Source organism: Mustela lutreola, chromosome 15, assembly GCF_030435805.1.
Source record: "Mustela lutreola isolate mMusLut2 chromosome 15, mMusLut2.pri, whole genome shotgun sequence".
NCBI classification, from domain to species: Eukaryota; Metazoa; Chordata; class Mammalia; order Carnivora; family Mustelidae; genus Mustela; species Mustela lutreola.
Window position 1 is genome coordinate 58,340,831 of NC_081304.1, and position 24,773 is coordinate 58,365,603.

General features: G+C 52.4%; 1 protein-coding gene across 3 annotated transcripts; it reads left to right on the forward strand.

The window, feature by feature from the left end:
- The first annotated feature begins 2,868 nt into the window (after window positions 1–2,868).
- Window positions 2,869–24,178, forward strand: CTC1 (CST telomere replication complex component 1). Of its 3 annotated transcripts, XM_059148371.1 has the most exons (23): window positions 2,875–3,078; window positions 7,319–7,482; window positions 12,298–12,535; window positions 12,686–12,897; window positions 13,222–13,366; window positions 15,748–16,032; window positions 16,156–16,284; window positions 16,845–17,077; window positions 17,195–17,372; window positions 17,464–17,664; window positions 18,120–18,246; window positions 18,778–18,892; window positions 19,030–19,354; window positions 19,454–19,543; window positions 19,804–19,997; window positions 21,269–21,354; window positions 21,450–21,624; window positions 21,925–22,002; window positions 22,588–22,732; window positions 22,824–22,888; window positions 23,132–23,297; window positions 23,427–23,553; window positions 23,711–24,178. In XM_059148371.1, exons 1-23 carry the CDS (start codon window positions 3,046–3,048, stop codon window positions 23,848–23,850), a joined length of 3,651 nt encoding a protein of 1,216 aa, XP_059004354.1. In that variant the 5' UTR covers window positions 2,875–3,045; the 3' UTR covers window positions 23,851–24,178. The 3 variants fall into 3 exon arrangements, with proteins under 3 accessions (XP_059004356.1, XP_059004355.1, XP_059004354.1); XM_059148372.1 differs by lacking the exon at window positions 21,925–22,002 and having other exon boundaries at window positions 2,873–3,078; XM_059148373.1 differs by lacking the exons at window positions 23,427–23,553; window positions 23,711–24,178 and having other exon boundaries at window positions 2,869–3,078; window positions 22,824–22,901; window positions 23,132–23,269.
- Window positions 24,179–24,773: the final 595 nt, after the last annotated feature.

Genomic DNA, 24,773 nt, shown 5'->3' on the forward strand with positions numbered 1-24,773 from the left:
TAGACATTTGAACCAGCCTATTACACCTTGATTGGGATTGGTGCCCAAAAGATTCTTTGCCTACTTGTGATCTCTGTCTGTCCGATAAATAAATAAAATCTTAAAAAAAAAAAAATGCCCGTCTTGGCTGCCTGGGTGGCTTAGTTGGTTAGGTGACTGCCTTTGGCTCAGGTCATGATCTCGGAGTCCTGGGATTGACTCCTGCATTGGGCTCCCAGCTTCATGGGGAGTCTGCTTCTCTCTCAAGCTCTTTCACTCTCTCTCTTTCAAATAAATAAATAAAGTCTTTAAAAAATGCACTTCTTCCACTTTACCTTATTTTTACTTTTAAAAAATATTTTATTTATTTATTTGTCAGAGAGAGAAAGAGTGCACACAAGCAGGGAGAAGGCACAGAGGCAGAAGGGGAAGCAGACTCCCCACTGCACAGGGAACCCAATGTGGGACTTGATCCCAGGACCCTGGGATCATGACCTGAAGCAGAGGCAGTTGCTTAACCGACTGAACCACCCAGGAGCTCTACCTTATTTTATTTTATTTTTAAGATTTTATTTATTTATTTGACAGACAGAGATCACAAGTAGACAGAGAGGCAGGCAGAGAGAGAGGAAGGGAAGCAGGCTCCCTGCTGAGCAGAGAGCCAGATGCAGGACTCAATTCCAGGACCCTGAGATCATGACCCAAACCAAGGCAGAGGCTTTAACCCACTGAGTTACCCAGGCTCCCTGCCTTATTTTATTTTTAAACAAATTTTATATATATTTTTAAAGATTTTATTTATTTATTTGACAGAAATCACAAGTAGACAGAGAGGCAGGCAGAGAGAGAGAGAAAGGGAAGCAGGCTTCCCGCTGAGCGGAGAACCCGATGTGGGGCTCGATCCCAGGACCTTGGGATCATGACCAGAGCTGAAGGCAGAGGCTTTAACCCACTGAGCCACCCAGGCACCCCAACAAATTTTATATTTTAAGTGGAAGTATAGTTGACATATAATACTGTATTAGTTTCAAGTGAACAGCGCTGTGAACCGACTATTATTACATGCATTATGAAAGGCCCACCATTATAATGTAGTTGCCATGTGTCACACATTTATTACAATATCATTGACCATATTCCCTATGTTCCACTTTTCATCCCTGTGGCTTATAACTGAAAATTTGTATCTTTTAATCCCCTTCGTCTTCTTCACCTATCTCCCCAACACTTTACCTTTTTAGATTTTTTAAAAAAGACTTTTCTTTATTTATTTGAGAGAGAGCACGAGTTGGGGGAGGGGCAGAGGGAGAAGCTCACTCCTCAGCAGGGAGCCTGATGTGGGGCTCCATCCCACTCGAACCCACTTGATCCCACTCCATCCTAGGACTCTGGGATCATGACCTAAGCCAAAAGCAGATGCCCAACTGACTGAGCCACCCAGGCCCCCCTCACTTTACCCCTTTAATCTCCTGTCTTCCCCTCCTAGAACACTGACTTCCTTTTTTTTTTTTTTTTTTTTAAGATTTTATTTATATATTTGACAGAGAGAGATCACAAGTAGGCAGAGAGGCAGGCAGAGAGAGAGAGAGAGGAGGAAGCAGGCTCCCCGCTGAGCAGAGAGCCCGATGCGGGACTCGATGCCAGGACCCTGAGATCATGACCTGAGCCGAAGGCAGCGGCTTAACCCACTGAGCCACCCAGGCACCCCCACACTGACTTCCTTGCATTTCTTTTCACCATAGGGCCTTAGTGCTTGTGGTCCCCCCCCATCCTTTCTCTTTGATCTCCATTATCTGAATCCTTCATCTCTTCAATTCTTTAACATCACCTTTACAGTAAGGTCTTCTGCATACAAAGGCACACACTACCCGCTGCATTCCCTATTTCTTTTCCAATAGTACTTACTAGTCATTTCCAATAGTACTTATTAGTAATGTCTACACTTCCTTTTTAAAAATTTTATTTATTTTTAAATAGATTTTATCTATTTGACAGCGATCACAAGTAGGCAGAGAGGCAGAGAGAGAGAAGCAGGCTCTCTGCTGGGCTGGATCCCAGGACCTGGGGATCATGACCTAAGCTGAAGGCAGATACTTTAACCCACTGAGCCACCTAGAAGTCCCTTCTTCTTCTTCTTTTTAACTGTCAGTCTCCGTATTCTATGATGTAAGCTCCATGAGGACAGGGATTTTTTTTTTTTTTTTTTTTTAATCTGTGTTCACTGCTGTATCTCCAGAGCCTGGAACAGTGCCTGGCACAGAGTCGCTGCCTACTAAAGCATGGAACGATTGACTGGTCGACTGAATTAGAAAGAGCAAGAGGCTGTCATTAGCTGATCTACATTTAGCAACACGCTCTGTTCTAGGTCCCATCCTACAAAGAAAATAGAATAAGGGACGCCTGGGTGGCTCAGTTGGTTGGACGACTGCCTTCGGCTCAGGTCATGATCCCGGAGTCCCGGGATCGAGTCCCGCATCAGGCTCCCAACTCCACGGGGAGTCTGCTTCTCCCTCTGACCTTCTCCTCGCTCATGCTCTCTCTCACTGTCTCTCTCTCAAATAAATAAATAAAATACTTAAAAAAAAAAAAAAAAAAGAAAATAGAATAAACAGGGGAGCGCTTCTTGGTACTCAGGGTCTGGTGGGGAAATAGATGATCCCAGCAAGGAGTCAAGGCCAGAACGCAAGCAGGAATGACGTGCTCGGGTCGCATGAAGGAGTCACATCTCTGCTTGGCAAGATCGGGGAGATGGGAAGATGCTCAGGAGCGACCAACCAGGCCGGCTGTGTTCAGGCTCCCGAGCGTCCCCGGCTCCTCCCCGTGCCAGGGATGCCAGACAGGAAGTCATCTCGGAAGGAAGCGGAGGTGCGGGAGTAGGGGGCTGCCGCGGTAGCTGCGCACACCGCTCCGCACACCGCAGCGCACCCGGGGCCCGAAGACGCCGGTGGGAGGAGCCGGAGGCGCAGCCGCGGCCGCGCCCACCGATGACGTCACGAGCGGCCTTCCCGTGAGCCCCGGCGCCGCGGCTGTTCGCGGGCTCTCTCAGGGCGTCGCCTCGGGCGCATCATGGAGGCTGATCCGGCTCCGGCTCCTGACTCCGTGAGTGCGCTTGTCCAACCCTCGTCCCCGTTTTTCATTATGGTCCCGTTCCCTCCCCCTTGCTTCTCGGCCTCACTGCCTTCGCTGGCCGCGCCTGGGCGAGGAGGTGGCCCGCGAGGCTGTTCGTCCTTCCACCGTCGCGAGTCTGGCGAACGCATTTGTTGGTGTCTGCGGCGCCCGCTGCGAGGCTTAGACGCGTCTCCGCCCCCTCTCCGGGCTTCCAGCGGGTGGGAAGCTGCGGGCGGGCTAATGGCGAACCGTGGGGCCCCTGACGCAGCTGGAGGGACGGGGATAACGGTAAACAAGGACAGCGTCTGAGACCCAAAGTGCGTGTGCGGCTTAGCCAGGCAGAAAAGCGCTGAAAGAGGTTTCTAGGCGGAGGGAAAACACGTTCAAAGGCTGGAGAGAGAACAGGTGTCTGCAAAATCCAAGTTCGGTTGCGGGGTGGGGATGGAAGGGTGGCGGCTGACGGTCTTCGTGCATCTCGCTCCACAGCGACTGGAACCTGAGCATAGCGGGGAGTTCCTGAGGGCTTTTAAGCAGAACAGCGATGGGATGAGATTTGAGATTTCGTTTCCTTGGGGCAGCAGTGTAGAAAGTACCGGTTAGAAGGCTGTGGTTGGAAAGCAGTGAGAGGGGATGGGGACCTCGACCACGGCAGCAGTGCTGAGGTTCCAGAAGTGAAGACGGTTAAAAAATTATATTAAGAAGGTAGAATCTAAAGGACTTAGGTATGGAAAGGAAGGCATTAAAGGAGGACTTCGAGCTTCAGGGTAGAATTACAGGGTTGAGGATGCTATTTGCTTTGTTTTTATTTTTTATTTTTTTTAAAGATTCTATTTATTTATTTGACAGACAGAGATCACAAGTAGGCAGAGAGGCAGAGAGAGAGAGAGAGGAGGAAGCAGGCTCCCTGCTGAGCAGAGAGCCCGATGCGGGGCTCGATCCCAGGACACCGAGATCATGACCTGAGCCGAAGGCAGCGGCTTAACCACTGAGCCACCCAGGCGCCCCTGTTTTGTTTTTAAAGGTCAGTGTTGGGATGTGTGGTGCCTGTAGGTTGGCCAGGCGGAGAATCTGGTAGGCAGATGGATATAACGAGAGAGAGAGAGAGAGAGAGAGAGATCGATCTCAACTAAAGGAGCTCCTGTGGATGGCCAGTAGGGATATCCCGTGGCAGACATCACCGAAGGGAAAGTGTATAGTGTTCTCAGACTTCAGTTTTTATCAGTGTGATCTGGGAAGCTTATATAAAATACAAACTCCTGGGGCGTCTGGGTGGCTGAGTGGGTTAAGTATCTGCCTTTGGCTTGAGTCATGATCTTGGGGTCCTGGGATCAAGCCCCACATCTGGCTCCCTGTTCAGTGGGGAACCTGCTTCTCGTTCTCTCGCTCCCCCTCCCCCGCCTGTGCTCTCTCTCTCAAATAAATAAATGGAAAATCTTTTTAAAAAAATTAAATAAAATACAGACCCCTGGAGCTCCTGGGTGGCCCACTCAGTTAAACATCGCACTCTTGGGGCACCTGGATGGCTTAGTGGGTTAAAGCCTCTGCTTTCGGCTCAGGTCATGATCCCAGGATCATGGGATCGAGCCCCACATCAGGCTCTCTACTCTGCGGAGAGTCTGCTTCCTCCTCTCTCTCCCTGCCTGCTTCTCTTGCCTACTTTGACCTCTGTCTGTCAAATAAATAAATAAAATCTTAAAAAAAAAAAAACAAAAAACAACATCACACTCTTGGTTTCAGTTCGGGTCATGATCTCAGGGTCCTGGGATCGAACCCCGAGTTGGGCTCTGTGCTCAGCTGGGAGTCTGCTTGAGATTCTCCCCTGTTCCTCTGCCCCTTCCCCTGCTTGCACGCATGCTCTCTGTCTAAATAAATAAATCTTTAAAATACAGACTCCTGGGTCCCCCACTCCTGCCAGGATTCTGACACAGTAGATGAGATCCATGAATTCTGAGGCAGTGGTACCACACTGTAAAACAGTAGTATGCCATGTGCCAAGGGGTAGATAGGCCCTCAGGAGCTAGAGAGAAGACAGAAAATCAGAGTCTGGGTGAGGCTCTCATTATGTCACTGAGGCAGTGCTGAATGATGACGTGGTCCAATTTTGGGGGGGAAGATTTTCTCTTTAAGCAGTCTCCACACCCAACATGAGTCTTAAACTCACAACCCTGAGACCAAGAGTCATGTGCTGTATGGACTGACCCAGCCAGGTGCTCTGACCTAGTTCAGTTTTGATAACTGTGACCGTGGGTGACCATTTGGCTAGGTGGAGTGAAGGTGAAGTTTAGTGATAGAGCTATTCACAAGGACACTGAGGTACAGAGAACCTGAAGACAAGTCTGTTAAGATGCTAAAGATGGAGGGGCGCCTGGGTGGCTCAGTGGTTTAAGCCTCTGTCCTGGGCTCAGGTCATGATCTCAGAGTCCTGGATCGAGCCCCTGCATCGGGCTCTCTGCTCAGTGAGGAGTCTGCTTCCCCCTCTCTCTGCCTGCCTCTCTGCCTACTTGTGGTGTCTCTCTCTCTGTCAAATAAATAAATAAAATCTTTTTTTTTTTTAAAGATTTTTAAAAAAGATTTTTTTTATTTATTTATTTATTTATTTTTAAAATTTTATTTATTTATTTATTTATTTGACAGAGAGAGATCACAAGTAGACAGAGAGGCAGGCAGAGAGAGAGAGGGAAGCAGGCTCCCTGCCGAGCAGAGAGCCCGATGCGGGACTTGATCCGAGGACCCTGAGATCATGACCTGAGCCGAAGGCACGGCTTAACCCACTGAGCCACCCAGTTGCCCCAAATAAATAAAATCTTTAAAAAAAAGAAAAAGATGCTAAAGATTGAGCAAATGTGGAGGACTGAGCAGAAGGCTAATAGAAGGGCATTGGGGGGACAGGGAGTGAGCTGTAATGGTTTAGCGTTATCACTGGGGATCACGAAGGATGAAGGACTTACCCCTCAGTACTATTGAAAGGTGTCAGAATTTTGTTATCTCTTTTAAAGATGTATTTATTTGAGAGAGAGGGAGAGAGCATACCTGTCATCACGGAGGTGGGGTGGGGGGAGGGAAGGAGAGTCTGAAGCCTATTTGGGGCTGGGGGGACTCAATCTCAGAACCTTGAGATCAGGACCTGAGCCAAAATCAAGAGTCCGCCGCTTAACCAACTGAGCCACCCCAGTGCCCCTGTCAGAATTTTAAAATAAATCAGTCTAGCGTTGGAAGTAGGCCAAACTGGTCGCCTTCTCTAGAGCTAGCTGTGTCGCGAGGCGCCTATGTGTCCAGAATGTGTGACCAGTATATAAGTGTGGCTCATGTCCTCCTTAGGAAGTCTGCGTCTCAGCTAAAGACAGAACAAAACACATCAGTGGGATTGCATCTTACGTTGATTTAGCTCATGGGAACTCAGATGTGTGTACAGGACTATGGAAAGGAATGATTAGAGACTGTTCTCTACCTGTGTCATTTCACATACTGTGTATAATTCGGCATATTTATGCTTACGTGTACACATTGCTGTGTAGTATTGTGTCATATGTACGAGCAACTTAAAGGATGTTTCAACTTACGTGGGGTGCTCTAGAAGCGCACCCCACGTAAGATGGGACAGGACAGTGCTGGATGTGATGGTCGTTGGCTGTCTATGGAAGTGCGTGCAGGGTGCTGTGGGAGCTCCAGGAAAGGAGCAGCTTAGCGCCCGGGACAGAGAGGGAATTGCGGGGCAGTATGTATTCCAGTTGGGCATGTTGAGTACCGGTACGGGTCTGCTAGAGGAAGGTGTAGGAGCACCCGCACTGCTCCCGCGGTGTACTTTGTTATCACGGGTTACTTACTGTTTTTTGTTTTTGTTTTTTTAAGATTTTATTTATCGATTTGACAGAGACAGTAAGAGAGGGAATACAAGCAGGGGGAGAGGGAGAAGCCGGCTCCCCGCGGAGCAGGGAGGCCGACATAGGGCTCAATCCAAGGACCCTGGGATCATGACCTGAGCCGAAAGCAGCTGCTCAATGACTGAGCCACCCAGGCGCCCCTCACGGGGTACTTATGACAGAAAGAGGGAAGACCACAGTGGTCTAAAGAATGACCGGGCTAAGTCTTCTAAGGTTTCTTCCAAGTTTTAAACTCCAGTACTGTTTATTTATCTGTCCTCCGGATTTCTTTTTCTATTACTTTATTCCCGGAATTTCACTGGCGGGCAGGGTGGTTAGGAAGATGTTTTAACTGGATTCCCTTTCCTCAGGAGCAAGGCTGGCTGGAGGCTGCCCGGACCTTCATCCAGGAGACCCTGTGTCCGGCTGGCAGTGAGCCCGATGCGCAGTTGACTCAGTTGGTAATTGACTGTGTGAAGACCACCTGGTTGTCCCAGGGAAAGAACCAGGGCTTTCCCCTGCCCCTCAGCTACAGGTATGGCGATGAGGGGTTTGGGAGGGGGTTAACTTTGGGACTAAAGAAGGACCTAGAGTTAACCAGGGGAAAACGAGAAGCACGAGGGGCCAGGTTCTAAGGGGAGGAAGGCAATTTTTTTTTTTTGGAGGAAGGCAGTGTTGATAAAGTACTGTAAGAAAAGGATTGTATGGCCAAATAAGTTTGAGACACATTGGATATGATATTACAATCTTTTCTAGGAAAGTCACAGGCTCATTAACATATCAAGGCTCCAAAATGCCTGTGAAAAGGAACCTGTTGACCTCATAGAAGTAACCACTGTTTCCGATGTGGGGTGTATTTTTTTTTAATTTTAATTTTTTTTTTTTTTTAAAGATTTTATTTATGTATTTGACAGAGAGAAATCACAAGTAGATGGAGAGGCAGGCAGAGAGAGAGAGAGGGAAGCAGGCTCCCTGCTGAGCAGAGAGCCCGATGCGGGCCTCGATCCCAGGACCCTGAGATCATGACCCGAGCCGAAGGCAGCGGCTTAACCCACTGAGCCACCCAGGCGCCCTAATTTTTATTTATTATTATTATCTTTTCTTAGGGAGGGGGAGAGAGGGCAGAGGGGCAGAGGGAGACGGGGAGAGAACCTGAGCAGTCTCTGTGCCTTGTAGGAGCTTTGGGGCTTGATCTCTGAGATCATGACCTGAGCCAAAATCAAGAGTCTGTGCTTCAGACACCTGGGTGACTCAGTCAGTTAAGCGTCTGCCTTTGGCCCAGGGTCCTGGAATCCAGTCCTGCCACAGGGAGCCTGGTTCTCGAACCTCTGCCTGCTGCTCCCCCACTTGTGTGCGTTTTCTTTCTCTCTCTCTCTCTCTCTCTCTCCAACAAATAAATAAACAAAATCTTAAAAAAAAAAAAAAAAAAAAAAAGTCATTGCTTAACCGACTGAGCCACCCAAGCACCCTTAAGTTGTTATTTTAATTCTAGTTAGTTAAAACCTAGTGTTTTGGCTTAACTTTTTTTTTTTTCTTAAAGATTTTATTTATTTATTTGACAGACAGAGATCACAAGTAGGCAGAGAAGCAGGCTCCCTGTGGAGCAGAGAGCCCAATGCAGGACTCGATCCCAGGACCCTGAGATCATGACCTGAGCTGAAGGCAGAGGCTTAACCCACTGAGCCACCCAGGCACGCCTTGGCTTAACATTTTAACTTTATTTAGTTATTTATTTTTCCTTTCCATTTATTTATTTACATTGTAGTTAGTTAACTCACTGTGCAATGTTGGTTTCAGGAGCAGAATTCAGTGATTCATCACTTTCATACAACACCCAGTGCTCATCATAGCAAGTGTCTTCCTTAATCCCCATCACCCGTCTAGCCCATCCCCCACTCTTCCCCCTCCATCCCACCTCAGTTTGTTCTCTATTTTTTTTTTTTAAGTTTTATTTATTTATTTGACAGAGATCACAAGTAGTCAGAGAGGCAGGCAGAGAAAGAGGGGGAAGCAGGCTCCCTGCTGAGCAGAGAGCCAGATGCGGGAATGATTATGACCTGAGCCAAAACCAGAGGCTTAACCCACTGAACCACCCAGGCGCCCCTGTTCTCTATTGCTAAGAGTCTCTTATGGTTTATTTGGCTCTCTCTGTTTTCTTCCTTCCATTACATTCATCTATTTCCTTTCTTAAATTCCACATATGAGTGAGATCATATGGTACTTGTCTTCCTCTGACTTATTTCACTTAGCCTAATACACTATAGCTTTATCCACGTCATTGCAAATGGCAAGATTTGATTCTTCTTGACGGATGAGTAGTATTCCTGTGTGTGTGTCTGTGTGTGTGTGTGTATGTATGACCACCTCCACATACACACACACACACACCACATATATATATACCACCTCTTCTTTATCCATTCATGTGTCAGTGGGCATCTGTTCTTTCTCTGCAGTTTGGCTGATGTTGATAATACTGCTGTAAACATTGGGGTGCAGGTGCCCCTTTGAATCTCTATTTTTGCACCCTTATGGTAAACACTTACCTAGCAGTGCCGTTGCTGAGTCATGGAGTAGTTTCCTCGAGATTGAAATGGATTAGCCCCTTTTCTTTGTATTTTTATTGTACGTGCGCCCACCCCTGAGCCGAGTCCTGTAGAGTCTGGCTCACCTCCTGACTTTCTGGAAGTAGAGACTTCCCTACTGTCGGGAGCTCTAGTTCGTTCATTCCACCTGCCGCTTGGCATTCTGGGAGTCTGTGTGTCACCATTGATCCTCTGAAAAGTAAAAAGGCACAAGTTTATTTAGCTTTGTTGAATTAGGCCTTTCCCAACCCTACGTGAGCTTGGGATGCTTTTCCCCGGACTTAAACTGCGTGTGGCTGTGCAGCATTCACTCGGCCCCGCAGTCCTTCTCCGTCAGTAGAGGCAAAGGATCTTTGCTGAAAAGAGAGCTTCATTGTACTCTGTACTATCCAAAACGTCATTTTCAGAATTCTGGGTACTTTGCTCATCCGTGGACGCTGTTATACAACAATGGTGACTCAAAGTGCTGCTGCACCAGACTCAGCCAGCTCACTGCTGCCTTCACTGCGAACGTGAAAGCCCTCTAAATTGAGCAGTGCATGCGCTGACCCCGTGCGCAGTCCAGACTCAGTGCTCAGCTTGTAAAAACCTTACCATTTGCTGTATTTGCCTCAATTCATTTTTACTAGAAGTAAAACATTTCAGATTTAGTGGTGTCTCCTCTGTGGTCTGTCCTGATGTGGTTGGTGGTTCCCTCCCCTTCTCCGGCAGCACCCGGTGTCCTGAAGTGAGGTGCGGGCTCATTGGGTCCGCATGTGCCATTGTAACTGCAGACGTGCCAGAGGACACGCAGGGCCGTTATGCATCTGTGTCCTGAATCATTCCCAGATCTGCTATTTATCTTGTTACAAAAGTGGGTTTTGTGTTTATTTGATGGATAGTAAATGATATTTCAATCCCAAAGTAATTTCTCCATACACACTTACCTGGGGGCCTTTGTCTTTTTGTCCTGTGTAGCTTTTCTCATTGTACTTCACTGGCTGCAGGTTTTCCTCCGTTTCCCTCAGTGGTTGTCCACATCCCTATCAGGATTAAATATGTTGTTTATGTAGACACAGTGAAATCTTGTTAAAAAACCGTCCTGCCACATGGGACAGAGAGCTACCTATAGATTAGTTGTAGTCGAGAAGGTTGTGATTGCCGTGAAGCCTCATGCAGCGGGGTTTGTCTCCCATGGGTGCCTGAGTATGTGCTTAGTGGCCTCTGTGATCACAGTCTAATCCGAGAAAGAAAGGTCCAGATCTCTCAAGATTTTGGCATTACTAGAACGGTGGGAAAATGGTAAGTCAGAAACTGTTAGAAAAGGTTCCTGAAAGGAATCTTTTTAAATAAGCTCTCGTTCTTCAAGATAAATGTAAACTAGATGGCACGATGTGTTGAAGTGAGTAGTGCTTAATGTAGGGTGGGCGAGGCTAGAAGAATAGGAGTTATTTGATGGGTCCAAAGATTTTATTCATCCGTGTTTCCCTTCCTCGTGGAGTGCCTGCTGTGTGCCGGGTAGTGTGCTGCATGTTGAAAGTTGGAGATCAGTGACAAATGCAAGGATTCCAAGTTCTCAGCTTCAGTTTCCTGACCTAGACCCCTGAAGAATCTGGGACAAGTGACCCATGTCCTTATTTTCTGTCCTGAAGGTGCCTAGGAGAAAGAAAGCGCTCTTTCCAGCGGCTTTGTCCTGGGCCTTTAGAGAAGTAGAGAAACACAGGGAAAGAACATGATGGACTTTTGAGTGAGACCCCCCCCCGGCTTTGCCACCCACACCACCATGTACCTGACCTCTGGACGTTTCCTCATTGGTGATGTTCACAGGGGTTTTGGGTGAAGCTTCAGTGCGTTACTGAGCGTGAACAGACCAAGTATAAGGTGTGCGTAGCCGGGACTCAACACATGCTAGTCTCCGTCTTTGCCTTTTATATCATCCAAAGCCCCTGGGGAAAGCATGAAGCAGATGTGGACGGGGAGTGGGCCACCCGGGACGGCGCTCCCAGCTATTAGTGCTCTCACGGGGGCGATGTTCACGGGCATAGTGAGCAGGGTAAGTTGTGACAGTTCGTACCTTTATCCTTACCCTTCTGCTCTGAAGACATGAGAAGGCAAGTGTGTGCGGAGTAAAAGAATCGTAGATGTGAATCTATTGCAGCTTTGGAAAATTCGCAGTTACCACATTCTCCGTGTCGCACCTCGCCACTGGCAGGGAGAGCCCTGCTGGGAGGCTTCCCTGGGGAATGGCTGATCTCAAGCATCTTTGGAGATTTGGGTGCTCTTGATTCGGACTCCCACCTCAGGCTGCTTCCCACCCCCCCCCCCGCCCCCTGGTCTTGAGTTCTGTGATATCCCAGACTAGGAAGAAAGCCTGGCTGGGGCCACTGAGGTCAAGCCGTTGGCACATGCTCTAGCGGCCCATCGGGATTCTCTGTGGAGCTGAGAGCCGAGATGCTATCAGGGATGCTGAGTATGGTCAAGTGTTCTCCCCATGCTCATTCCCCCAGCCTCCTGCTACACGCTTTGGTTTCTCTGGGTCCTCTCTGTGGCACCATCTTGTTCAGAGTCTCCTCAGCATTTTCTTCCTCCCTTCCATAGGTACTCCCAGTTCTTGGACCCAGATTAGGCTCTTAGCCCCAAAGTTCTTGCCCATCAATCCAACTCCCCTCTTAGTCTGTGATTTCCATTGATCTTTCCTTGGGCTTTGGGGGAACTCGTTGGGGTTGGGGGTAGTGTCCTAGGCTTGGATGCAGCTTTGTAGGACCTCTGCTCCCTTCCCTCTGCAGCTTTGTCTCAGTACAGGACCTCAAGACCCACCAGAACCTCCCATGCTGCAGCCACCTGTCCTGGAGCAGTAGTACGTACCAGGCTTGGGCCCAAGGGGCTGGACCAAATGGAACTCCTCTGCCCCGGGAGCGGCTGTTACTCTTAGGGACACTCACAGACCTCTCGGGGGACTTGGAACAAGAGTACAGGAAAGGAGATGTCTATGTGAAAGATAACACTGGTATCCTGACCTGCGAGGTGAGTAGAAGGGCAGAGGTCAGATGTCTCCGAGCCTCACAAGGAGGGTCTCTAGGGAGTGAGGCAGTTCGGTCTCTAAGGGAAGAAAGGTGGAGGAGAGTGGGTGGGATGCTAGGGCCAGGGGTAACCCTTGCTCTTGGTCTTTTCTAGCTCATAGATCTGGACCTGTCTTGGTTGGGCCGTCTCTTCCTGTTCCCCAATTGGAGTTACCTCCCTCCTGCCAGGTGGAATGCATCCGGGGAAGGACACTTGGAGCTCTTGAGTGCCCCGGTGCCAGTGTGCCCCTCGACCACCAGTCCTGGGCCCCCCACCCCTCTCCCTGTTCTCTACCCAGAGACTGCTTCCCGCTTGCTCAGACACAGGTAATCCTCCCCCGTCTCAGGGAGGACGGAGCGCGGTAAAACTGGCAGGTGGGAGGGAAAGGTCCAGAGAGTAGTGGGGAGGATGGGGTGTTCCCACCAGAGTCAAGGGAATGGTGGGGCCTCTTCAAGTGTTGAGTGCAAGTCTTCAAAGGAAGTTTGCCTTATCTGAGGTCAGGAAGAGTGTGAAGGACGTCTTTGGGATAACAGCTTTGGGCTAGGGATATTTTAAATTACCGCTGGCTTATTTACAGCAGAAAGGAAAGCATTTGTGGGGGAAAAGGAAATAAAAATGCCTTTTCCCTCTTGTGTTTCTTCCCTCTGTAGGGGCAAGCTGAGAGGCGTGCAGCCGAACCTGGCTGGGAAGCTGGTTCGATTGAGCGCTCTGGTGAGGAGTCAGAAGAAAGCTCACTTTGTCCTGTCTCTTGGGGACGGCTCCCTGGCTGGCAGCCACGTGTCCATTGTTGTGCAGGTGAGAACGGGGGTCAGTGCTGGGTCGTGGAGGTGTGGAGGAGCTGTCAGGACTCTTAGCAGGAGAGATGAATGTCAGAGCAGGGCCACATTGGAAAGGAGGCCAGCTCGGGGGCGGGATCCCTGTTGCCTGGGACAGCGCTGTTGCTGGGGGAGTCACTCCCCCACGCAGGAAAGAGGGAACGCATTTTCCTGTCATGCCCTTCATCTGAGTAGACGACTTGCGTATTGTTGGTGATGAGCAAAACCTGTTGGAATCACTTGTTTTTCCTCTGCATTGGCAGGATGACTGAGAAAATTATTCAGTTCAGCACCATCAAGCCCTTTTTTTTCTCTTTTGGCTGTGTGCACTTTTTAAAAAACTTGGTACTTTGATATTCACTCTTCCTACATCAACTGGTACGATTTTAGAATCATTAATTTTTACACTGTTGTCTAATGACTTTCATCATTATCTGAATAACGTTTCAGAAGTATTCAAAACAAGGGAGAAGAAGGCTCTCATATGCGTATCAAAAAGGGATCTCTGACATTTATTAGCTCTGGGAGAATTCTTGTGTCTGTCTGCATCATAAGCTTGAGTGACAGTGATGAGTGGGTAAAGGAACTGGAAACGCTAAAACTGAAAATGCTTAGGAGCCACCCCAGTTTCTGGTCTCATTTCTGCTCCCAGCCTAGAGAGGAGCTTCTGCATTTTCTTTGCATCAGACCCTTCCATGTCTCCTTGAGCCCAGTGAAATGCTGCTCAGGGTGGAGTTGGCTCAGGGGAGAAGTGATCTTGATATGTTCGTAGGCTGCTGCAGACATACTGGAGACATACTGTCACCCTAGATGAGCCCAGGGGATGTCTTCTGTGATGGAGGAGCTGAGATCATCATCTCTTGGAAATGAAGGACCGGACCCTGGTTCAGGGTAACTGCCATGCCAGGCAGCAGGGGATGAGAGGCTGCTGAGCAGTTACCAGGGCCCCGCCGGAGAGGGCTTGGCGCGGGGTGACATGGGTCTGACCTCCTCAGGTAGGGCTCTTGTCTTCAAAGAGGAGTAGAGGACACAGAGCCCTGGCGACCTGCTGTAGTGGCCTTGGGGTGCAGGGGGGCCAGACAGGCAGGGCTCGGGGTCCAGGTGCAGATCCTGGCGTTCAGACAGAGGAAGGGAAGGGGCATCTGAATACAGGAGGAGGGGCTCTGATGCTTGCCGTCCTGGCAAGATGGTGTCTGAGAGCAGAGGGCAGCGGGGGACCAGCAGAAGCTGTGCGTTTGCTGGCCCCTGGAGTCAGACCCCCGATGAGCCCTGGCTCCGCACAAGCAGAAACCGTCAGGCAGGTCTTAGCACTGGTGACGAGGGGTGGCAGCCAAGGACTCACCTGGTTCTGGGGTAGAAGTGGAGATCTATGAGGCTCGAGTGTCCTGGGTCAGTGGGCTTTGAAGCCCCTGCGAGTGGCAGCGTGCTGTGTGGGGCCTGCGGGAGGAGCATGTCCCACAGGGTAGGTCTGGGAACCGTCCTACTTCCCCTTGTGCTGAAATCGCTCAATAAGCACGTTCTGCAGTCCGTATGACACTCTGCTGTCTGCGGCTGGTTTTCTCTCCGTACTTTGACAGTTCTCGTTTTCCTATAAAATCAAGTCTTCAGCAGCTCATTGCTGGGATTTCCCCCTCCTCTTGGCTCTCCCGTCTCTGTCCTGTAGCCCATCTCCATCCCAGCCGGTGTTCTCACTGCCTTGCTCATCTGAGTTCTGAGCGCTTTCATGTTGCTGCTTCTGCTGGAATCGTCCCCCCGCCCCCAACTTGGGCCAACCACAGACGCCATTCAGGACCCTGTGTGGGCCTCAGTTCTTCCACTGGGTCTACCTGCTCGTTCCCACCCATCCTGACCTGTCTGTCCCCGAAACCTGTGTGGTTTTGTTTACTTGGTCATACGCGGTTCCGCACCGCTACGTGAGTTGGCGTCTGTGTTCCCCGGTGGGCTGAGATAGGCTGGGAGAGAGGGACCAACCTGTTGTATTTCTTTCATGTCTGTCCCCTTCCCGACTCCACATACCCCGTAGGTATCGGTTTAATAGATGAGAGTGATTTGCGTGCTACACGGTAGGATGGAGAAATGCGAAAGCCAGCCATCATGGGTGGAAAGTTTCTGTATTTTGGAGGATGTTGTAGGGATGGTTACGTCCAGAGAGAAGCACTGGGGGGTATTTGTTATCTTATGTGAGAGGGAGGCAATCCCGAAGGGTAGGAATGACTTGTCAGACAGCGCATGCAGAGGCCAGGCAGAACTCCTGAGGAGCGGGTCGTTGTGGTCAGGTCGCGATGGGGAGAGACTCTGGCAGAGGGGCAGTATCACGGGCAGCGTCTCATATGCCGTGTTGCCTGCCCCTGCACGAGCCAGATCCCCACCCAGCTGGTGTGGCACCGAGCCCTTTGGCCTGGTAGGTCCTATGTGCTGACAGCGCTGCGAGTAGTCAGAATCCGTGGACACTGTTACCGCGTGTGGACCACCAGTCCCTCCTCCCACCTGCTGCCGCTGAAACCGGAATGTGTGCGAGAGCTGGAGCTAGAGCTGGATGGGCCCCTCTTGGAGGCTGACCCTGCGCCAACCCCCATGCCCAGCAGCTCCCAGGACGGGGATGGGGAGCCAGCTCTTGTCCGCCACTCGACGCTCTTATCCTACTCGGTGAGCAAAAAGGAGAGATCCGAGAGTTTGGGGGTGGGGGTGGATAGGGTAGGAGGAACTGGAAGTGCGGGTCTCCAGAGAGGAAGGAAAGAGGGACCAACTGGACCTTTGGCCTCTCCGCAGGGAAAGGTCACTGGTGTGCTGAGCCAGCCGGCCGGCCTCTATGAGGTGGATGGGCAGCTGGCGCTCTGCCTCGCCTACCAGCAATTCCACAGCCTGAGGAAGGTGGTGCGGCCGGGGGTCTCCCTGGAGGTACGTGAGGTGTCAGGGCTGGGGACACGAAGGCGCTTGGCAGCTTCTCCTACCTTTGCGGCCCAGTACACACCAGCCTCAACAGGGTGGGATCTCCCGCAGCAAAAATGGGAAAAGAATAGGTGTGTGTCGGAGGGTGGGGGTTGCGTATTTAGTGCCAGCAACGATTTGGACGGGGGCTCAGGTCAGGAAGGAGGAGAGGCTGGGGCTCCCGGAGTACCTCCTTTCCGGAAGGGCTTCCACCCGGAGGAGGAGAGGCTGGAGCCGAGTCTCAGGTGTGGGGCCCGGACGGTCTTGGGCAGCTTGATGGGTCGTGGCGCCTCACCTGCCAAGAGCCTCCCGGCCCACAGGACAGCCGAGTGGAGCTTGTGGGAGATGAAGGCTTCCCACGGGGGAGTGCATTGTGCGGATGGCACCGGGAGGCTGGAAGGAAATGCTCCGTTGGGAGAAATGCTGTTTCTCCAAGTGCCGGGCAGTGGGAGGCTGCAGGGAACCCTGCCAGCGATCATTGAGCCGAGGGCTTCACCCCTGCTTTTTCCACCTTTTCCGCTTTTCTCCAGCTCCAGGATGTTCACCTCCTGCAGTCGGTGGGCGGAGGGACCAGAAGGCCAGTGCTCGCCCCCTGCCTCCACGGCGCCATTCTCCTGCGGGGCTTCTCTTGTCAGAAGCCCGAGACTCAGTCTTTCTACCAGGCCCAGGGGACCTCCCTGTTCGAGCAGCTGGTATGGGAACGCCAGCTGGGCCTCCCCCTGTACCTGTGGGCCACCAGGGCACTGGAGGAGCTGGCCAGCAAGTGAGGAGGACGGGGGTCTGGGCAGGCGAGGGCTGGCAGGGCCAGGGGCCGGGGAAACAGGATCCTGCCAGAGGCGTCCCCCTTTGGGACACGTGAACGCTTCCCTTCCTGGCCCAGGCTGTGTCCGCACATGCTGAGACACCACCAGCTTCTGCAGCACTCCACTCCGGGGAACCCCAGTCCGGGACTGCAGCTCCTGGCTCCTGTCCTGGATGTCCTATCTCCACCGGGCAGCATGCGTCGGAACGCGCACAAGGAGATCCTCGAGGAGCCGCATCACTGTCCGCTGCAGAAGGTGCGAGCATGTGTGGGAAGCAGGGGCGGCAGAGCTCGTGCCCTGCGCGACCCACAGCCACAGGCTCTGATTTCTCTTCCGTCCCCCACAGTACATGCGGCTGCAGACCCCCTGTTCTTTCCCTACTCTGGCCACCCTGAAAGACGAGGGCCGGTGCAGGGCCTGGGCCGCCTTTGACCCCAAGACCCTCCTGCCCCTCCCGGAGTCTTCTTATCTGACCAGCTGCCAGCTCAATCAGCGAGTATCCTGGTCCTGGCTCACTCTGCTGCCTGCCACCTCCCACCCAGCCCAGGTAGGTCGGGTGCAGGCGGCCCACAGGCCTCCTCTCTTGGCTGCCCTCACTGCTGCTACCGTCATCCTTCCCGGTCCCTGTGGCTGCACAGCCTCTAACTAGACGACCCCGTCTTTTCTCGCCCCACCTGTTCTTCCTGCAGCAGACAGGGAAGGTCTGGGCTCACAGAGCTGTTTTGCTTTAAATCCTTTTCTGGTTCTTTCCAGAGTACGTAAGAGAAAACGCAGAGTCCTTACAGTACCCTGTGAGGTCCCGTATGGTCTCCTGGTTCTAAGCTCAATTCGTATGCTCTCTCCGCTGCCACTAAACGTGCGAATGCATGGCTCTTCCTTTCATATCCCTCTTTCCCACTCCAACATAAGTTCTTTCAGGTCAGGGACTGTATCTTCTCTAGCTAATGTTTAACACAGCATCTGGCGCATGGTAGCCATACCTTGTCCTTCGTCTCCCTGCAGATTTTAATTGGGGTCCTGGCGGCTTCATCTCATAAAGGCTGTCTGCAACTTCGGGACAAAACCGGTTCTCTCCCCTGCCTCATCCTGGCCAAGCACTCTCAGCCTGTCACTGATTCCCGGTTCATAGGTTTGGAGTTGGGATGTGGAGAGAAGGGGGCGGACGGGGAGGGTTTCGGAACAGGAGGTTTGAGGTTTGAGGAGGAGGCACCCGCTAGGATTTTCTTGAAATGCTGAAGTAGCCTGTGTTGATTTGCAAGTTTGGGGACAAGTCTGGGACCCCGGTATGGGCAGAGAAAAGGAGCGAGGGTTTCTCCAGCCAGAACGCCAACTCCCAACCTTCATTTCTCCCACTGTAGCTGCGGGCGGGCACACCAGCACAACATTTCTTGGTTTGAGCTTGCTGAGCCCTATGGACAGGAGTGTTCCTATAAAGGAATGTCACTGAGCCTTTCAGCCTAGGAGGCCAGGGGCAGGATTGGACGCATGGCTGGGATGGTTTCTCCCTTAGAGATATCATCCTGCTGAGGTGGGGTTCAGGTCTGGGCCTTCATGTTGTGTTAGGGGAGCAGCTCAGGCCTGGGACGGGTAGTGAGACCTGCAGGGCGGTCTCCTTCATTGCCCATCCCTCTTGTCAAAACAGAGAATTCTCTCTCTCTAGGCTGCTTGGTGCGGACAGAGAAGTTCCAGCTGGTCATAGAGAGGAATGTCAGAAGCAATTTCCCTTCCTGTAAGGAGCTGAACATGACAGGCTTCATCCAGAAGCAGCAGGCCAGGTTGGCTCCCGTGGGTCGTGGCCGCATCTGAGTCTCTGAGGGGAAGGGCAGGGCCTGGTGCCAGCGGTGGAGTGTGGGGGCCCATCGGGCCCAGGGTGTGTATCACTAAGAAACCTACTCCTTGTCTCTCCCAACAGAGTTTATATCCAGTTCTTCCTGGCCGATGCCTTGATCCTGCCTGTGCCCAGACCTTTGCTGCACTCGGCCACCTCCCTCCCACCTCAGGCAGAGCCCACCCTCCCGGATGGCCCCCACGTAGAGCAGAGCCGACTGTTCTTGCTGTCCCACAAGGAGGCCCTCGTGAAGAGGAACTTTTGTGTCCCCCCAGGAGCTAACCCAGAGGTGCCCAAGCCCATCCTCAGTTTCCACGTATCGGGGAGCTGGCTTGGGGGCACCCAGAGGAAGGAGGGGACTGCGTGGGGCCCACCCGAGCCCAAAGGAGAGGAGAACAAGGATCAGAAGGTAAACCGGGACTGCAGGGATCTAAGGCCCGGTGTCGTGTGCCCCAGCTCCTGTCTGGGACCCCAGCACCTGCCTCCGTCTTTCCTCCCTCCCTCCCAGGTTCTCTTAATCTTCCGGGGCTCCTCCGTCCGCTGGTTCGAGTTCTTGCACCCAGGTCATGTGTACCGACTCGTGGCTCCGGGCCCTCCTGTGAGTGCCCCACTCAGTCCTTCACACACCCTGCCCCAGAAGGCTTTTGTGGCGTGGGGTCTGGAGAGGGAGTGCCAGTGCCTGGCTACTGTCTAAGTGTCCTAGAAGAAGGGTAGATTTAGAGCAGATGGAAGGCCCGTTTGAATGTAAAGCACTTCCCTCACCGTCCTCCAGGAAGAAAACAAAATCAGGTCTGTGTGTTCTGTGAGCCTGCCCCTGGAGCAGGACATGCTCAAAGGGTTGTCTTCTGTTCTCCGCAGACCCCACTGCTGTTCGAGGAGGGCGGGCCATCCTGCATCCCACAGCGTCCCCTGGAGCTGGCCGGCTATGCATCCTGCCTCACGGTGCAGGAGGCGTGGACTCTGGAGCTCGAGAGCGACCAGGACGTCCCCGCTGTGCTGGACACCAGCAGGGCCCTGCCTAAGACCTCGATGGACGACCTGCTCAGTGGCAAGTAAATGTCCGCCGGCTTCTCCAGCTTCTGCGGCTGCGCTGTCCCGCCAGCATGGGGCTTGGTGAGCAGTCCGCTCCCCACCGCGGCGCCTCTGTCTTTGTCGGGATTCATTCCTAGAGGAGTGACGTCCCTGTGACCAGGAAGCTGTGTTTCATGCCGGAGTTTTCCCGTAGCAGCTCAGTGTTCTGAAAAGATCATGAGCAGGGTTTCTCACAATGAAGGAAAAGCTATAGCAATGAAAGGAAATATAAAGAGGAAAAAAAAAAAAGACAAAGCTGGAATCTATAGAGAAGGGCCTTCCCTTTTAGTGCAAGCAGCAGCTGGCTCCTGGCTGCAGGCACGGCTGTTCTTTTTTTTCAGGGCGGCTGCCAGTGCAGGCTCAGACGCCACAGATTTCCCCTATGTTTTTTTAAAAAACAAAACAAAACAAACCTTATTGGATTGCACGTGTGATTTTTAACTACTTTTTTTTTTTTTTTAAGATTTTGTTTATTTATTTGACAGAGAGAGAGAGATCACAAGTAGGCAGAGAGGCAGGCAGAGAGAGGGAGAAGCAGGCTCCTTGCTGAGCAGAGAGCCCGATGCGGGGCTCCATCCCAGGACTCTGGGATCATGACCTGAGCTGAAGGCAGAGGCTTAACCCACTGAGCTGCCCTGGCGCCCCTGTGTGTGTGATTTTTACAAAACGTGTCTCTAGTAGAAAGGATTGTTTCCAAGGACCCATGATGGGCAGGTGTGGGCATGAGCGCCAGCATACAAAGCTACCTGTGGTGGGCCGCAGTTGTGATGTCCCCTGTGCCTCCGGGTGAGGCCTCTGCTTATGGTGTGGTATAGGTTTTCAGTGATCTGCTGCGGCTCTGTTTTTCCTATAAGGCCTGTTGCTTTTTTTTTCCTTCTTAAGATTTATTTACTTATTTGAGAGAGAGAGTGTGCATGTGCCCATGACGCAGGGGGTGGGGGAGGTTTGCGGGGTGTGGACAGAGGGAAGAGAATCCCCAGCAGACTCCCCGCTGAGCCTGGAGCCCACTGCAGGTCGATCAGGATCTGAGAGCACGACCTGAGCCAAAAGTCAAGAGTCAGACACTTAAACTGATTGCACCCCCAGGCACATGCCCTTGTCCTTTAGGGCGTGACAATGCAGGGCAAGGCTTTTTTTTAGGACGTTATAGATGACTTCTGGCAGATGCTTTAGCTCCTTTTTTTGCCCTTAGATCCCTCTCCAGTCTCTGCTTTCTGACGCCTGTTATCACTGTGCTTCTGTGACCCTACAGCTCCGATTGCCTGGTGTCTTTCTCAGCTGAGATCTTGTCACGGAGCCTGTGTGAGCCATTTCCGGCCCCTTTCTGGGCAAAGCCTGGTAATGATGCCTCCTTTGGGGGAAGGTGTGAAGTTCAGTGATGGGACTCTGGGGTCCTGGCAGATGCCCCTGACCCTTGCCCTGGACTTCTGCAGGGGGCACTCGGACCTCGAGAGCATCTGTGAAGCTGACCGTGGCCGTAGAGGACGCTGACTGCCCATGCCGCCCACACTTAGACATCTATATCAAAGAGCCACACTTGCCTCCCCCGCTAGGACTCCTGCCGGGAGCCCGAGCCTACTTTGGCCAGCTGGAGAAGAAGATTTCCAGGTGAGAATCGGGACGCTGGCTGGCTTCCTCTCTCCGCTGCTCTCCTCCCCACCCCGCCACTGTGCTTTCACACCTCCTCTTTGAAAGGACTTCGCAGCCGTGTCGCCTTTCGTGTGTGCTCTCTGCCCTCACGAGATGCTCCAGGCCTCTCGTGCCCTAATTCTTCCCTCTGCTTAGCCCAGGGCACAGCCTGCAGGGGGAGGAGGTGGCGATGGGGGTCTAAGCTTGTGATCTGGCCGCAGCTCCTGCCTCAAATTGACTTCTTTTTCCTCCTCTTCACTCTGCCTCCTGCACTTGAAGATCCCACAATATTTACTGTTGTTTCCGACCGACTACTTACCTTCAGGTCCTGAGTTTCCCCCCCGAGACCGCAATCAGGTCAGTGGCCCGGGCCCTCCTCCCCACACTTCACATCCTCACACCCACATCCTTTTTTTTTTTTAAAGATTTTATTTATTTATTTGAGAAAGAGGCAGTGGGAGAGAGCATGATCGAGGAGAAGGTCAGAGGGAGAAGCAGACTCCCCGTGGAGGTGGGAGCCCGATGCAGGACTCCATCATGGGACTCCGGGATCATGACCCGAGCCGAAAGCAGTCGTCCAACCAACTGAGCCACCCAGGCATCCCCTCACACCCACATCCTACATGTGGTCCCGGCTTTGGGATTTTTGCCATTTTAACTGGTGTTCTCCACTCCTAGGAGAACAAGTTGAGTTGGAAGTGTTCTCTCTGCCCCGCGTGAAAATGCCTGATGTTCATTATTTTGCCCAGAAAGATGTAATGTTCTAGGCCCCTGAGGAATAACGGATGGTCAGAGGTTGGGATTCAGAACGAAGCCATGAGGCTTCCTGGAGAGCACAGACCCCACACCCATCCACATCCCTGTGCCTGCCTGGTACTGCCAGACATCGCGTGCTTTCAGGACAGTCGGCTATCCTTGACTCCTTTCTCTTTCTCTCTCTAGTGCTCCCCTGCCCCACATCTTCCTGGCTGAACTCCTGCAGGGTGGCCGTCCCCCCTTCCAGGCCAGTGCCTCTTGCCATATCGTTTCCGTCTTCAGCCTTCAGCTCCTGTGGGTGTGTGCCCACTGTACCAGTCTCTGTCCCCAGGTATGGGAGGGCCCAGGCTGAGCAGTGTGCAGGGGGCCAGACGGGTGTGAGGGGACCCAGAGCGTTTTTCCAACCACTGTCTCTATCCCAGGGAAGGTGTACTCGTCAGGGCTCCACTTGCCCCACACAGACATCTATAAGCCAGGCCAGCATCAGGTGAGAGCACAAGGTGGGCACCTGCTGCGCCATTTATTTCCCTGTCATGTGGTCTGTCTGCTGGCCTGTTGTTGGCATAGTTCCTGGCTTGTGGGAATGGCTTCGTAAGTCTTTGAGGGTGAATGGGTTAAAGTCAAATGAGTCAAACTGGGAAGTGGTGGGGAGGGAGGCATGTTGGAACCATCTGGCCACCTGGGTCTGCCGTGGAAGTTTCTATTTCTCTGCGGCCCCTCCTTCCCCCAGGCTCCTGGTGGAGGATGGGACTGCCGAAGCCGTGGTGACCTGTAGGAATCATCATGTGGCAACAGTACTGGGTCTGTGTCCCAGTGAGTGGACCTCCCTCCTGGAGTCTGTCCGAGGGCCTGGGAAGGTGGCCTTGCAATTTACAGGTCCTGGAGCCCAGCCTGAGGTGAGACGGGGCTGGGAGGTGGGACTGTGAAACCCAGATTCCTAAGCGGTTTGGTAGAGAGTTTAAGAATCTGAGTTAGGAAGAAAAAAAAAATTAGAATTCTGATTAATCTTCAGTTTCTTCTTCTAGTCTTCCGCCAAGGTGGATGAGCCCTTGACCCTCTTCCTCCGGACACTGTGTACCAGCTTCTCTGTTCTCCGGCCTGTTGTGCTTTCTTTTGAGCTTGAGAGGAAACCCTCCTTGGTCATCCCGTTAGGTATGGGAGGGAGGGGGTATGTGACTAGAGGGGTCCCAGGAGGAAGGTGGATGTGCGATTGATCGATGGGAGGATGTCTGGAGTCGGGGAAGAGAATGGTGGGTCGGGGAAACGAACCGCATGCCCAGGCCATCTCTTTCCTCTCGTCCCATCTCAGAGCCACCTCAGCTACAGCGGTTCCAGTGCGGGGAACAGACTCTACTGACTCGTGTGAATCCCAAGATTCGACTGTCCTGCCTTTCTATCCAGGAGCCCAAGCACGCCAGCTCTCTGGGAGCCTTTTCTTTGTCCTGCTGACCTGGACGGCAGTGGGGCCCTGCTGGAAGCCTTGAGGCCCTGAGCCCATCTCCTCCCCGCCATTGTGCCCTTACCTGGTCTCTGATGGCACCAGGACCCCAGGTCCCGGAATTCAGAAACTGCTACCCTTCTGTGACATGTCCTTCCCATTCTGTTGCCAGCTTGCCTGGAAATTGTTGAGATGGGCAGATGACGGCGCTGTTGATGGTCCCTCTGTAGTTGGGGTCAGGGTATTGGCCCTAACGGGACGGGCCCTAAGTACCTGGGTTCTGCCTTTGGGGGTGTTTGTGGCAGGCCTCTTGGCCCGCAATAAAGCTCTGGTGATGTATCTCGCTTGTGCCTCTCTCGGGGTCCCAGGCCTCCTGACCTCCCGGCATCCAACCCATCACTTTGCTGTTTGTTGCTGGTGCCAGATTCAGTTTGGAGAGGGGCTTCTGGTCGGGCAGTGATACCAAGAATTAGGCCTTAAAGGGAGGAAATTGGGGCATGGAGGGCAGGGTAGACAACATAGCCAGGTGGTGTCAGCAGGGCTGGGCCCCAGCAAGTCTAGCCCACTGCCCTGGGGTGTGGAAGAGGGGGGAAGCACCAAGCTCTAGTGGGGGCCTGGGTGGAAGCCAGGGCACATGTGCTGGGGAGCCCAAATCAGCACTGTGGGCTTCTCCCGGGCCAGGCCTGAGGCAGTTACAGGATCAATACACCCCCCCACCCCCCCGGACTAGCAGGAATTCCAGAACCCAACCCACAGAATCAAGAGTTGAAGGAGCATTTATGGGTGATGATGTGTTTGGCTGGTGGTGTGTTTCTTTCCCCGGGGCTTCTCGCTAGCTGGAGAGGTACAGCCGAGTCACAGCTCTTAGAGACACATTCTTTCCTGGCCTTTAGGGATCAGTTGCAGTTTGCATTTGGGAAGCCCTTGGATTGCA

What these genes read in the sequence shown, in the direction of transcription:
- CTC1 (XM_059148371.1), top strand. Translation starts at nt 3,046, where the DNA reads ATGGAGGCTGATCCGGCTCCGGCTCCTGACTCC. An exon ending in CTGGAGGAGCTGGCCAGCAA is followed by an intron (nt 17,078 to 17,194) that starts GTGAGGAGGACG and finishes TTCCTGGCCCAG; the next exon opens with GCTGTGTCCGCACATGCTGA. An exon ending in CCACCTCCCACCCAGCCCAG is followed by an intron (nt 17,665 to 18,119) that starts GTAGGTCGGGTG and finishes GTCTCCCTGCAG; the next exon opens with ATTTTAATTGGGGTCCTGGC.